General features: G+C 59.0%; 2 protein-coding genes across 15 annotated transcripts in view; one reads left to right on the top strand and one right to left on the bottom strand.

The window, feature by feature from the left end:
* TTLL10 (tubulin tyrosine ligase like 10) overlaps positions 1–2,969 on the top strand; it is a 57,400-nt gene extending 54,431 nt beyond the window's left edge. For all 14 annotated transcript variants that reach the window (XM_066270744.1, XM_066270747.1, XM_066270738.1 and 11 more), the window contains 3 exons: positions 1,301–1,417; positions 1,748–1,841; positions 2,209–2,969. In XM_066270744.1, the coding sequence (XP_066126841.1) occupies positions 1,301–1,417; positions 1,748–1,841; positions 2,209–2,630 (633 nt within the window). In that variant the 3' untranslated portion in view covers positions 2,631–2,969. The remainder of the gene's footprint in view (positions 1–1,300; positions 1,418–1,747; positions 1,842–2,208) is intronic.
* A 6,491-nt stretch (positions 2,970–9,460) lies between these two features.
* TNFRSF18 (TNF receptor superfamily member 18) lies at positions 9,461–12,904 on the bottom strand. The gene is made up of 5 exons (XM_066270732.1): positions 12,728–12,904; positions 11,787–11,906; positions 10,808–10,895; positions 10,039–10,238; positions 9,461–9,968 (listed from the first exon to the last, which is right to left on the bottom strand). Exons 1-5 carry the CDS (start codon positions 12,891–12,893, stop codon positions 9,802–9,804), a joined length of 741 nt encoding a protein of 246 aa, XP_066126829.1. The 5' UTR covers positions 12,894–12,904; the 3' UTR covers positions 9,461–9,801.
* Positions 12,905–13,169: the final 265 nt, after the last annotated feature.

Below are 13,169 nucleotides of genomic sequence, written 5' to 3'. Positions count from 1 at the left end.
CCCAGCAGATGATCTGCTCTTGATCTGCCCCCATTTCGGAGATGTCTCAAGCTCCCTGGTTCTCCTGCCCCCTCTCAGCTGATGGGGGCTCCATCCTTCCGGACCAAACACCTAGGGATAACCCTTCATTCCTTCTTCTTTTCACAGCTCACCATTCTTTCATTAGCCCCTTTGGCTGGCCCTACCTCCAAATATATTCAGAACCCATCCCAACACTTTAGCTTACCAAACCACCGCCATTCCTCACCTGGATTGTTGCAACAGCTTCCCAGCCTCTCCAGTCTATCTGCGCATAGCAGGCAGAGGACCCTGTTAGGGTACAGGTCACCTATGCTCCTCTGACACTCCACCCTCCACCAGCTCTGACCTCAGGGTGAAAGGGGCTGCCACAGTGTGACTGGTGCCACCTTGGTCTCCCCTCCCCCGTCTCCTCCAGCCACCGCAGCAGCCTCCCTCTGCTCCTGCAACACCTCAGGCATGCTCAGGTGTCCCGTGCCCACCCCACAGCACCTCCTTCCAGTCTCCAGTCCTTGCTCACTAGCTCTTCAATGAGGCCCACCCAAACCAGACCCCATTTTACATGGCAAAAGCCACCCCAGAACTCCCATCCCCACACCTTACTTTATTTCCTGCGTCAGCATGTCTTCCTGAACACGCTGTGCAAAGTGGATCATAATCTCCGGATCCTGTGTTGTCTGTCTCTCCTGCTCCACGTGATGAGCTGCTCCAGGGCAGACCTTCCCTGCAAGGTCTCTTCACTCTCATACCCCGGCACCTGCCATGCAGCCAGAGCTGCACGTGTGTGTGTGCATGAACAAAATGAGAGTGACTGAGTTTCTGGCTGTAAACCTGTCACACCCCCAGAGTGTGAAAATGTGGGCAGGGCCTGACCTGTGGTGGCGCAGTGGATAAAGCGTCGACCTGGAAATGCTGAGGTTGCCGGTTCGAAACCCTGGGCTTGCCTGGTCAAGGCACATATGGGAGTTGATGCTTCCAGCTCCTCCCCCCTTCTCTCTCTCTCTGTCTCTCTCCTCTCTCTCTCTCTGTCTTTCCCTTTCCTCTCTAAAATGAATAAATAAAAAATTAAAAAAAAAAAAAAAAAAAAAGAAAATGTGGGCAGGTGTGGCGATGCTGGTGAGGACATAGGTGGTAGCTCAGGCGAAGGCAAAGGCGGGCGTGCAAATGAGGGCACAGGTAGGACTTTAGATGATGTTGCAAGTGAGGGGCACAGCTGTGACAAGGAGGCACAGTCAGGGCCTACAGGTGACATCCAGTCACCCCAGCCCTGCCCCACCCACAGAAGCGAATGCAGCAGATCATGACCCACTGCTTCCTGGCTGTCAAGTCCAAGCTCGAGTGCAAGCTGGGCTACTTTGACCTCATCGGCTGTGACTTCTTGATCGATGACAATTTCAAGGTGCCGTGGAGATGTCCCAAGGCAGTGGGGTCTGGTAGGCAGGTGCTAGGAGGCAGGTCATCTGTGCACAGTCTGACCACCTAGGCAAGCCTCCCTAAGCCCTGGGTGGGGGGAGTCCATAAAGCTTCACTCATCCTACAGCTGAGCAGGCTCCAAGGCCAGGCCCACAGACCCTTAGAGTCTCAGCCTCTTGGCAAATTTGTGGAGTGAGGCCATAAGAAAGAAGGGACCTGCCCAGGGCCACTTGGCTTAACAGGGACCAGGGCCTCAACCTCCTTCCTGCTGGCCAAGTAGTGGGTAGGGGAGGGTGCTAACCAGTGTTGGGCCCAGGTGTGGCTGCTAGAGATGAACTCCAACCCTGCCCTGCACACCAACTGTGAAGTCCTGAAGGAGGTGATTCCCGGCGTGGTCATGGAGACCCTGGGTAAGACCCTTGCACAGCCCCCCTAAAATCTTCAAACCGCCCCCCTCCACTGCCTGCCCGTCTTGTATGAGCCATCCCACCTTCTCCCGAATTCAGGTGCCCACAAACCTAGCTCTCCAACATCCCAAGTGCTTGTGTGTCAACTCAGGCCCTGCAGAAAAAAAGGCATCCCTGTCCCAACCTCCCCCTCAAGTCAGTGCCCATCCATACCTTGCCCCACTTGGGTCCCACCCCTCACCACCCTCTCATCTCCTCCTCTGCCCCCAGAACCTGCACCCCAGTCCCACAAGCGTGATGCTGGAGAGGCTGGGTGCCCCCAAGCCCCGCCCGCCAATGCCTATCACTCCTGCCTCCCATCCTCCCTCAGACTTGGCGCTGGAGACCTTCCAGAAGAGCTTGCGTGGCCAAAAGATGCTGCCGCTGCTATCGCAGCACCGCTTCGTGCTTTTGTACAACGGCGAGACCGACGTGTGGCCTCGCCTACCCAGCTCCTGCAAAGTTCCTCGCCCGCTGTTGTTTTCTCGGCCGGCCGGCGAGGCCCGGTCCTCCACGCCCCCGACTCGCGCAGCGGAGAAGCCAGGCGCGCGCACGCCCGGGCAGCCCGACTCCGCGCAGGAACGTCCCCGGCCCCCCACACCCGGCCCCGACGGCGCCCAGGGAGGCGAGCCCGAGGCCCGAGGCACCCAGCGGCAGCGAGCGGACGGCAGGGACCCGGCGCGGGAGCCCTCCTCAGGACCGGCCGAGGGGAACCGCGAGGAGCGCAAAAGCGAGTACCACCGCGGCTCCTAACGCGCGCCACCAGCGCCCTCTGGACCTATAAAGGCTACTTTGTTACAAACGCGGCCTCCAAAGCGGATCAAGTGGACCCGCTTCCTGGGATGCTCCCCTGGGGGCTTGCCCAGACCTGAAGTCCTTTCTTCTGCCCTACCTACCCTTCCTCTACTGATGGGACCTATTCTTGGGAGGCATCCTAGGGTCCAGGGCTGGGGGTCGTCTGCCCTGCAGGAAGCAGAAATGTGCTCCCTCAGCCCCCTACTCTGCTTATTCTGGGAGCTGCCTCCATGTGGAGAAGCCACACGTTCCTGGGCTCCTTTTCAAGACCCCTTGTCCCTCATCCACGTGCCCTCTTGCAGCTGCAAAACCCGCATGGCCCCTTTGACTGGCTCGGTGGCATCCAGGAAAGGAGTCTGCTGTCCCACTAGATCCCCAAAGGAGGGCTTTCTTAACCTAAGATTGTTTCTTAGAGCCCTCTACCCCCTCAACCTCCACTCCAGGCAAAGCTCCTTCCTGGGCCTGCAGACCACCACCCAGCAGCCCCTCACTTCCCAGAAGGCAGGGGCCAGGAGAATCTATGGCATAAATGAGGGGCACATGGTCAAAGCAGGACAATACCCTCTGAAGGACATGTGGAGCTAGCAATGGCCCCTCCCTCGCCATTTCCTGTGTGGCCTCAGTGTTCCCCATGGGCCCAGCCCCAAGGTTTCAGGGTGATTCAGGGCCTGTGATGTATCCAAGCCTCTACCACTAATTATCCGGAGCCAGCCAGAATCCCCTCTTCACCCCTGCCCCCAACCCCGGCAACTCAGCACCCATCGCCAGTCCAAACCCCAGGGTCCAGATGTTACCAGATGGGGACAGATCTGCCTCCCGCCCTGTATAGTGTAGGTTATTGACTTCATGCAGGCAACATTTCATAGCACGGGTCCAGGTGATTTTGAGAGTACATTTATGACAGTTAGGGACAATGCAACTTAGAAGAAGTAACAGGAGAGTCTAGGTGGGGCTTCTTTGGCTTCTCTAGAAATGTTGTAGGAAGGAAATGAGCCACGCTGGGCTCCAGGAACTCACCGAGAAATCAAAGTCACAGTGACAGAAGTGACCCAAGGCAGGGCTGCCGTCAGCTCACTGGAAAGAGGAAAAGGGGGCCTTGGAGGCAAGTTCAGGGGGTGAGCCTGGGATAAGCTGCTGCTACCCGCTGCTTCCCTGGTTGCAAGTCTCATCGGGACCCTTAGAGTTTAGGAAAAAGACAATTACATGCCTAAGGGAGAAAATCGTGGGTGTGCGTACTGTGGGTCCTTTGTCTTGAGCCTTTATATCTTTTCTTAGAATCCTAGGGGAAGTCTTAACAGAATAGTCATTAGTTTTCCAGGTGTGTCCTTCAGTATGTTGATTCATCAAAATCTATGTAAAGAGGGAGCAGGCTTGCCTGACCAGGCGGTGGTGCAGTGGATAGAGTGTCTGACTGGGATGCGGAGGACCCAGGTTCGAGACCCCAAGGTCGCCAGCTTGAGCGCGGGCTCATCTGGTTTGAGGCAAAAAAAAAAAAGCTCACCAGCTTGGATCCAAGGTTGCTTGCTTGTGCAAGGCGTTACTCAGTCTGCTGAAAGCCCACGGTCAAGACACATACGAGAAAGCAATCAATGAACAACTAAGGTTTCACAATGAAAAACTGATGATTGATGCTTCTCATCTCTCTCTGTTCCTGTCTGTTTGTCCCTGTCTATCTCTCTCTCTAACTCTCTCTGTGTCTCTGTAAAAAAAAAAAAAATTTAATAAAAATAAATAAATTAATTAATTTTTAAAAAGAGGGATCAGGGTTATTTTTTGGTCAGTTTTATTTTTAAAGACCCTCATCAAAGGGGAACTTGGACCGAGGCTAGTCAGCCCCAGGATGGTCTGTAATATGTAAACATTTGCTCCTAAGACTCGGTTAGGGAAGATAAAAACCTTATGATTCATTAGCTGGATGTAAATTGCTCAAATCGTTTAGCCCTGTTTAATTATTTTGTCTCAGTTTCCCTTATTCCACCTGTCAAGGAATTTTCCCTTCACAGACAGCCGGCCCTAAACCCAGCCACCTTGCCCATCCTCCTGCCCTGCTCACCTCAAGTGGTCGTGCCAAGTCACAAACACTCCTGACCCACGCACGCTGCTGAAAACTCCAATCCATCCTAGACATCAGTGGCCTCCAACTCAGGTGGGAGGAGCTGCTGGGCCTCTTTCTGAGCTCTGGTGACAGTCCTGACCACTGGCCACTGCCACTGGGGGAAGGCAGATGCATTCCAAGGGATGACCACCCAGGCACCTCCAGAGGGCGCTGCGTACCACTGTGCCTCCACAGCCCCTTGGAGGATGCGACCAGAGAGGACAGAGGGAACTGGGGGCTCAGAGAGGTCATTGAGTACCCCAGCATCACAGAGCCAGACAGGTGCCCAGGGTCAGGGCGAGGCGCCAGAGTTTGACCTGTCCAGTCACTCACAGCCCCCCAAGCCACCGCTCATCCTCCTGCTGTGTGGCTTGGGGTGTGGGACGCCACGCAAGACATAAGCAGGTTTGTCACTGTGTGACTAGGACCCAGGAGCCCTGAGTCCCCTCCAGCATGTCTGGTAGTATCTTTCTGAGAGACCACACTCAGCTACTTCCTGCTCTGTGCCCGAGGCGGGTATGGGGTGAAGACCACCCTCCAGCAGGGAGAGGGGGCCTCCTGGGTGGGCTGAGTGCACCCAGGTCTTTGTAAAACCCATACCGGGGGTGTTCCCTGCTGGCATCCAGGCTGTTGTGCAGCCATGCCACCTCAGGGCTACTTCCAGATTGTCCCTCAGGGTTTCTGTCTCAGCTCACAGGCCTCTCCACCCCTCCCTCACATCCCATTCATCCTGTGGAGTCCCTGACTTTGGGTCGTCTGCCCATCTGCTGTCTCACAGTTGGCGATGTGGCCTGTGATGGCATCAGTGCTGTCCCAGAACATTCCAGCTCTCCCTTGTGGAACCAACCTGTGGCTGAGCAGCTCATGGGAGTGGCCTGAATCCTGGGCTATCTCTGGACCCTGAGTGGGTGCAGTGAGTGACCCACGGGGACCGTGATATGACAAAAAGTGCATGTTGGCAGAGTGGCCTGCCCTCCCCCAAAGACTTGGACCATCTGCTGCTCTTAAGTCGCTGGTGCCCACTGAGGGCTTAAATTTGTCAAATGAGGTTTCCAGAGCCACTACTGTTTGTTCACCCCCAGAGGGGATGGCCACACCCCTGGACACACCCAGCCCACATTCAGGACCTTCCAGACAAGGAGTGAGACCAGCAGGAGATGGAGTCTGGTGCGGTGTGAGCCATGGGGCACCTGGGCATCTGCTGGTAGGAGGTGCCCCCTCAATATCCAAACAACACAGTAGGTGGCAATCACAGCAGAGGCGGCAGGGAGGAGGAGCCGTGTCCTGGTGCCCGGGACAGGACTGCCCAGCACTGCCCAGCCGAGTGTGCGATCCAAGGGAAAACTGGGTGTCTGTCTGCCCCTACTCCCCCCTCCTCCCTCTCACATGCTACCTCCCTTCACACTCCTTGTCTTTCCTTCTCCTTTCTCTCCCTCTCCCCTCCAGGGGTCTTGCTGGTGGATGGGGAACTCAAGCAGTACCTTCTTTCAGCAGAAAGTTTAGGGAGTCATAATGCCCTCAGCTCTGACGACCCAAGCACCAGGAACCCCACCAACCCTGTAGCCTCTGTCTTGAGGGCTGCCCATCACCCTGGCACCTGCTGGGGCTCCCCTCAGCCCCTGGAAGACAGGTCCGAGGTGTGCTGAGCACCTTCTGGTAGCCAGGGGTCTGTTGCAGCCAGTCAGGGCCATGGAAACTCAAAGACTCAGAGGATATCCCCAACCCCTCGCCCCTGGAATGTGTCTTTGAGAAACAAGTCTGTAGCAGCCCTGGCTTGAGTCATGGTCTTTGGAAAACACCTCAACTCCTGAAGCTTCCTGGGAAGAGGAGGCACATGGGGGTGGAAGCACCTGCCTCTTTGTTCCACCACAGGCATGACCACTTCTTGGGGGGGGAAGGGATTGGTCCACAGTCCTGAAAACCACCACAGGAGCCAGCAGCCCCTCCAGGAACAGATCCTTTCCTGACCTCAGAACTCTGCCCCGCTTGGGGAGGAGGGGGGTGCACTCCTGAATGTTCAGGACACCCTGGGGGTGAGGGTGAGGGTGAGGGTGGGGGACAGGAGTGATGGCCAGGCCTGGTCTGGTGGGCCCATATGATCAATGGTCACTCATTACAGCACCTGGGGGCAACCAGGGATCCCTGACCCTGGACAACACCCCGCAGCGCCCCGGGACTGGGGCTGGGTGGGGTTGGTGTTCAACTCTGTCTAGGATGGCTCTCCTCCCTGCTCCCACCTCGGGTCTCTGTCCAGCTGGGCTTCCCTCCCTGGCTGAGCCTCAACCTCAGTAACAGGAAGGGCAGGGGCCTTATCTGGCAGGTGAAGGGTGGGTGCTGGGTGGAGAGCCACTGCGGGAGGAAGCACTTCTGAGAACACATGGTGGCGCCTCTGGGCCCTTATCTGAGTCTGAACTCCAACCCCAGGGGAGTGGCTGTGGTTTTCCGGAGCACTTGGAGAGCTGCTCCTGCGGGTTTGGGTTCTCAGGGTGGGCAGAGTCTTTCTTGGGCTTGGTGGCCTAGGAGGTCAGGCCGGGTTACCAGCCTATTGCAGGTGGTATCAGCCCCTGCTAGGAAGTTGGGCTGAGTGGGAGGAGGAAGGGAGTCTCTCCACACACAGCACCTCATCTCTGCACCAGCCCCCACCCCCTTCCCCCACAGTCAGCACCCCTGAGTCTCCTCAGTGCCCCCTGCCCTGGGCACTGCCACCCATTGCCTGCCCATAACCCACTTGTGAACTTGAAGCCACCCAGGCCTCTGCCACCTAAAACCCTGGGCTGCCTCCGACTACACCTGACCTCCACCTGCAGCTCCTATGCCTTGCCCAGGCCCCTTTCACAGCAAAGGGATTTGGGGCACGGCAGAGCTAGGCCAAGCTTGCAAATTGTAGGGTCCTGGGGACTCCGAGGAGGCTGCCTGAGCAGACTTCAGGGGGCATTCGTGAGGGTGGGCGGGGGCAGATGGAGGTGAGGTGACAGTGGGTGGGAGGGGGCATCTCTGCTGGGGGTGGAGCATGTTGAGGAAACCTCTCCAGAGTCTCCGCAAGGCCCTGGGCTTCCTGTGGCCAGACCCCACCATCCGGATGCTCACGTCCCACCCCCTCCAAGCCTGGAATCCCCCAGCACTCTGCGTCAACCCTGCCACCTAGTGCTGACGTCTGGGTGTCCTGTTCCCACGCGAGCCGCCTAAGAGGAATTTCCGAGCTGAGTCAGCCCTTCCTTACCCACCTGCCAGGCCCCTCGGGACCTGGGCGTGGGCAGCCAAGGGTGGTTTCTGGGGAAGGTCTTTTGATGACCTGACTCCTGGCCCCTCCCAGGGCAGCTGAGCCTGGCTGGGGACCCCTTTCCCTGTGGGGACCCCTTTCCCTCAGGGCAACCTGAGGAGGGTCCAGGAAGGCTGTGAACACAGAGGTGCCTGTCAATGGGGGTGGAGCAGTCAAGTGACCCAGGTGACAGGAGCAAGCCCCAGGGAGAGCTGGCTTCCAAAGGAGGGTGGGTGAAGGGTTGGCTGGACAGGAGACCTGGCCTGGTGGGTGACTGTGGCAGGCAGGTCCCAGAGAAGCCATCTGCTCTGAGAGGTCTCCCAGAATGGGTCCACTACTGTCTCCCAGTGTCCAGCCAGCCCACCCACATTTTTTTATTTATTGGCAAGTCTGCCTGGGTACTCACCAGGAACTTGTGTTCCGTGGGAGTGCCCAGAGCCTGGGACCCAGCAGGCACAGAGAAGGCGCCCAAGGATATAAGTATTTTCCAAGTTAAGTCATGTAGTCGTTCCCGCCCTCCTTCCAGGGATAAAAAATGAGCTGTTCTCTATCAAGGTGGGGCAATGCCCCTGGGTGAGACACACTCAGAGCCCCTCTCTCCTCCATCTACCTGCTGTGAGCAGTGCCCACTTGGCCCACTGCCCACTGGGACTGCATGGGGGTAAGACCAATAAGTCAAGAGGGCCCTACTGGACAGCATGCAGGCGGGAGGGGAGGGCAGTGGGGGCTGGAGCATCTGGGCTGCAGGCAGGTGGCCAGGTATGCTAACACCTGGAGGCTGCTGCGGAGACAGGTCTCCACTGGCCTGTCTGCCACGTCCTGGACAAGTGTGCCAACGAGTCCTTATCAGACCTCCCCAGATGTCAGCCCTGCCCAGAAACTGGAAGGTGCTGCTCACCTCTGTTGGGGGTACCCCAGAATCATGCTGTGAGGGATAGGGGTCCTATGAGTCAGTGGGGATCAGCAACAGGGCTTGGAGAGAGGGCTGAGGCTAAAGGCAGGCCACTCTGAGACTGCCTGCCACTCACCAGCTAGTATTGAGTGCAGAAACTGACCTTCCCCTAAACTTTGGGCCCACATGGCACAAGGGCAGCACCCCCAGGGGTCAGGCTGTGTGGCCAGCCTGACCCAGAGTCCGGAGCAGTGCTGGCTCTGAGATCGGACACAGCCCCAGGACCCAGCTATCCTGGCACGTGCCAGGCAAGCTGCCAAGGAAGGAGGATTAGATAGGGCAGCAAAGAGGCAGAGAATAGCTGTCCAGCCCAACACCCCTCCCCAGTAAGCCTACCAAGCCTCATGTTCCCTGCTCCAGAACGTCCCTGACTTCTCCCCAACCCTAACCCTAACCCCACCTAGTCTGGGAGGCCCTGGAGCCCATGCCTTGTGTCCCTGTCCTTGCCTTCCTCTAGCACAACTCCACGCAGGTCGCTGCACAAGTGTTTATTGAGCGCCACCTGCAGCCAGGTCTTGTGCTGGGTACAGCCTCCTGTCCCAGGAACCAGGTGCCCACCCCCAGCAGGTCCAGCAAGGGAGGGAGGCAGCCACAGCCGTGTCTGGGTCTCCCGTGGTCCAGCCACAGCCACTTCCTCTTCCACATAGTCTGGGGACTCGTCACTGTCACCCTCCCCACCTACTTCCACCACTGAGGGGAGCAGGGCCGGGCCAGATCAGGGCCCCTCATCAGGGCACAGAGCCCTTGCTCCCAAGTTTCAGCTCTGGGCCAGCTCCTGGGGGGGTCTGGCTCAAGGTCCACTGTGCGGGAAGGCAGCCAAGCCTCACACCCACAGTTTCCCCAGCTGGCCCTTGTCCTCCGACAGCTGCTCCCCCCACTCTTCCTCAGGAAACTGGCAGCTGCAGGCATCCTCGGCCGACGGTGGCAGTGGCGGCGGCTGTGGCTGCTGTCGTGGCAGCGGCGGAGGCGCCTCCAAGAACAGCTGGGTCTCTGCAGAGGGGGGCTGTGGTTAGTGGGTAGGCTGGGGGACCCGCCTCCCCCACCCCAGGGCCCAACCGACCTGGGGGCCACACTCGCTGCCTCCTCAGCTGCCAGATGTGCAGTCCAAGCTGGGCCACAATCAGGACCAGGATGCAGGCAACCACGATGAGGATGACCGTCAGCGGGCAGTGCAGCTCAACAGGTGGCAGCACCTGGCCGCATACAGCGTCGTGCGTCTTGTTCCCAGGGAACATGGTGAGAAACCCAGGCTGGGAGCAGCTGGGACACAGGGACACAGAGCCTCAATCACCCAGCAGTCCCCTCTGAATGACTGCTGCCCTCTGAGCTGTTTGGGTCACCGCACTCGGAAAGACAGGCGAGGGGCCCTGGCCGGTTGGCTCAGCGGTAGAGCATCGGCCTAGCGTGCGGAGGACCCAGGTTCGATTCCCGGCCAGGGCACATAGGAGAAGCGCCCATTTGCTTCTCCACCCCTCCGCCGCGCTTTCCTCTCTGTCTCTCTCTTCCCCTCCGGCAGCCAAGGCTCCATTGGAGCAAAGATGGCCCAGGCGCTGGGCATGGCTCTGTGGCCTCTGCCTCAGGCGCTAGAGTGGCTCTGGTCGCAATATGGCGACGCCCAGGATGGGCAGAGCATCGCCCCCTGGGGGGCAGAGCACCGCCCCTGGTGGGCGTGCCGGGTGGATCCCGGTCGGGCGCATGCGGGAGTCTGTCTGACTGTCTCTCCCTGTTTCCAGCTTCAGAAAAATGAAGGAAGAAAAAAAAAAAAAAGAAAGAAAGACAGGCGAGGCCCCCACCCTGGAAGCCACCTGAAGGCCCTTCCCAAGACTCACTCTGCCCAAGGTTTACAGCGGCCCTCGCGGCCCCCAGAGAAGGTCCCTGCGGCACAGTCGACACACTCGAAGCCATATTTGATTTTCCCTGGAGCAGACAGATGGACAGAAAGGGACAGGTTGCAGGGCTGCTGGGAGGGTGTGGACTCCCACACGCATCCCTGCGACAGAGGTCTCCAATGCCCACAGGACCAGGGCCTCGGATAAAGCCAGTACCCGTTTGTACCCAGTCCAGAGCAAGCATCTGTAGGGGAGGCACCCTTGGGAAGGACCCAGACGCCATGACCTGGGCTGAGTGGAGGCTCCCTGGGGAAACACGGGGAGGAATGAGAGCTGTGTGAGGTGGGCCAGAAGGAAGAGGAGCAGTGTGGAAGCAGAGGCCAGGCTAGAGCCACGCTAGGTGGGCCTTATTCTTTGTCTAGTAGGTTGGTGGACAGGAGGCCAGCGAGGGTTGTGGAGAGAGGCTGAGGCTGGCGTCTCAATTGACCCTGTAGAGTCTCTACCACTGTCCAACTTCACACAACTCCCCTCATGTCTGCACTCCCCCCAGCCCCTCCCATCAGGTAAACAGGCTCTAAGAGGATTTGAGCTGCTTCCAGAAAAGGGGTTGACCCTCCCCCCAAATGGGGCTCAGGAGCAGGGCTGTTTCTGTGGTCAGGGTGGGAGCAGGACCTTTATGTGGTCAGAGCTGGGGCCTAAAGACCAACAGCCCCTGGACATCCCTACACACCCCAACAATTCCCCACAGCCAGCCCTGAGGGGCACAAGTACCCTCCTTCTGGACCAAGAGACCAGCTAGGAGAGGGAAGGACTCGCCCAAGTGCACACACAGTGGGCTGAGACTCTGGTGCCACCTGCCCTGAGGACATGTCTGCACCCTCCACATAAGTGAGCCTCCTTCCACACCCACAGGCCACCCATGGTCACAGCTGCTCCCATGAGCTCTGGCCTGCTCTGGCTGAAGCCACCAGGGACTTACCATGAGCCCTCACCTCCTGGCCAGGCGGGCAGGGGTGGTGTTTGCAGGTCTCGCACTGTGGGTCTTCACAGTGAAACTCGGGCTGAACACACGTGCAGATCCCCTCAGGACAGGCCTCAGCTGGGCAGAAAACAAGCCAGCCCTTTCAGCAGCTGGGCCAAGCTCCCCTCCCCAGTGCTCCCCCCTCCAGCCCTCCAGGGCAAAGGGGGTGTCAGGGCAGGGCAGCCCACACCCCCACCGTTAGATACCACCAGGGGCAGAGGACACCTGTCTAGGAGCCAGGACCCTTGCTTGGTCCATCCGTGTCCCTCCCTCCTGGCCACCCGACTCCTCCACTTACATGGCTTGGCTGCGCCCCCTCCCTAGTCCTGAAACTGCTCTCACCCAGTGTGGCTGTGGCTCAGCATGTGTCCTTGCTGGATAAGGGAAGTAGTCTGGGGGACCTCTCCTCCCTGCACTGCCCACGCCTGTCATTCCCTTTGAGGCAGCCTGACTGTACCTCTCCTAGCCCTAACCCTAGGACCCCTCAGGGTGACACCCTGGGGTGTTTTTTCCCTTTGATATTTGTCTCCAGATAGACACTTTTCCCCTGCGCCTCACTCACAGCCTCAAGCCAGAGACAGGGAGCGCTGCAGAAGAAGCAGCTGGGACCCCAAACTATGCAGGAAGCAGCTTGGGTGATGACCAAGGGCTTATTACCCACTCAATAGGAATCAGGATCCCAGAACCGTCTTGGAAAAGGCTTCCACAGCCCTCGTCCCTGGCCTCAGCCTCAGGCCACTGGCGTGAGCTGGGAGCACTTCCTCTTTCCCGGGTCTGCGCTGGGACCCACGGCTCTGGACCTGAAAAGTTTGCCCATCGCCGCGCCTCCGCCGGGTCTGCGCACACGGAGAAGGCGCCGCGCGCTGCGCCCTGAGCCGTACTACCACCGCGCGCCTTACCCGAGTCACAGGAGCCGCAGCAGCGCGCGTTCGTCCCGGTGCCACGCAGAAGGCGCCCGGGGCCGCAGCTCTGGCCCCCGGGGGAGCTCTGGCCCACGCCAAGTGCGCAGAGCAGCGCGATGCCCCACAGGACCGCCGGCGCACCCCTCGCTCGCATGGCACCCATCACTCCGGCAGGCTCCCGGACTTTGAAGGCCGTCACGCCCCCCGCCACGCCCCCAAGCTCAGACCCCGCCCGCCTCCCCGCTCAAGCTGTCAGGACTCTGCCACGCCCCAGTGGTGGTGGCGCAGAGGACACCTAGGACGCTGAGTTCCAAGGTTCTAAACCCGGAGGTCGCCGGCTTGAGCGCGGGCTCACATCATGATCCCAGGTTGGCTGAGTTAGCTTGAACTAGGGATCACTGGCTGGGCTTGAGCCCCCAGGGCAAGGCACACATGAAAA

This window comes from Saccopteryx bilineata, chromosome 3 (assembly GCF_036850765.1).
Source record: "Saccopteryx bilineata isolate mSacBil1 chromosome 3, mSacBil1_pri_phased_curated, whole genome shotgun sequence".
In the NCBI taxonomy this organism is placed as follows: domain Eukaryota; kingdom Metazoa; phylum Chordata; class Mammalia; order Chiroptera; family Emballonuridae; genus Saccopteryx; species Saccopteryx bilineata.
The sequence above is the reverse complement of the archived record's forward strand: the minus strand, read 5'-3'. Positions and strand labels throughout refer to the sequence as shown.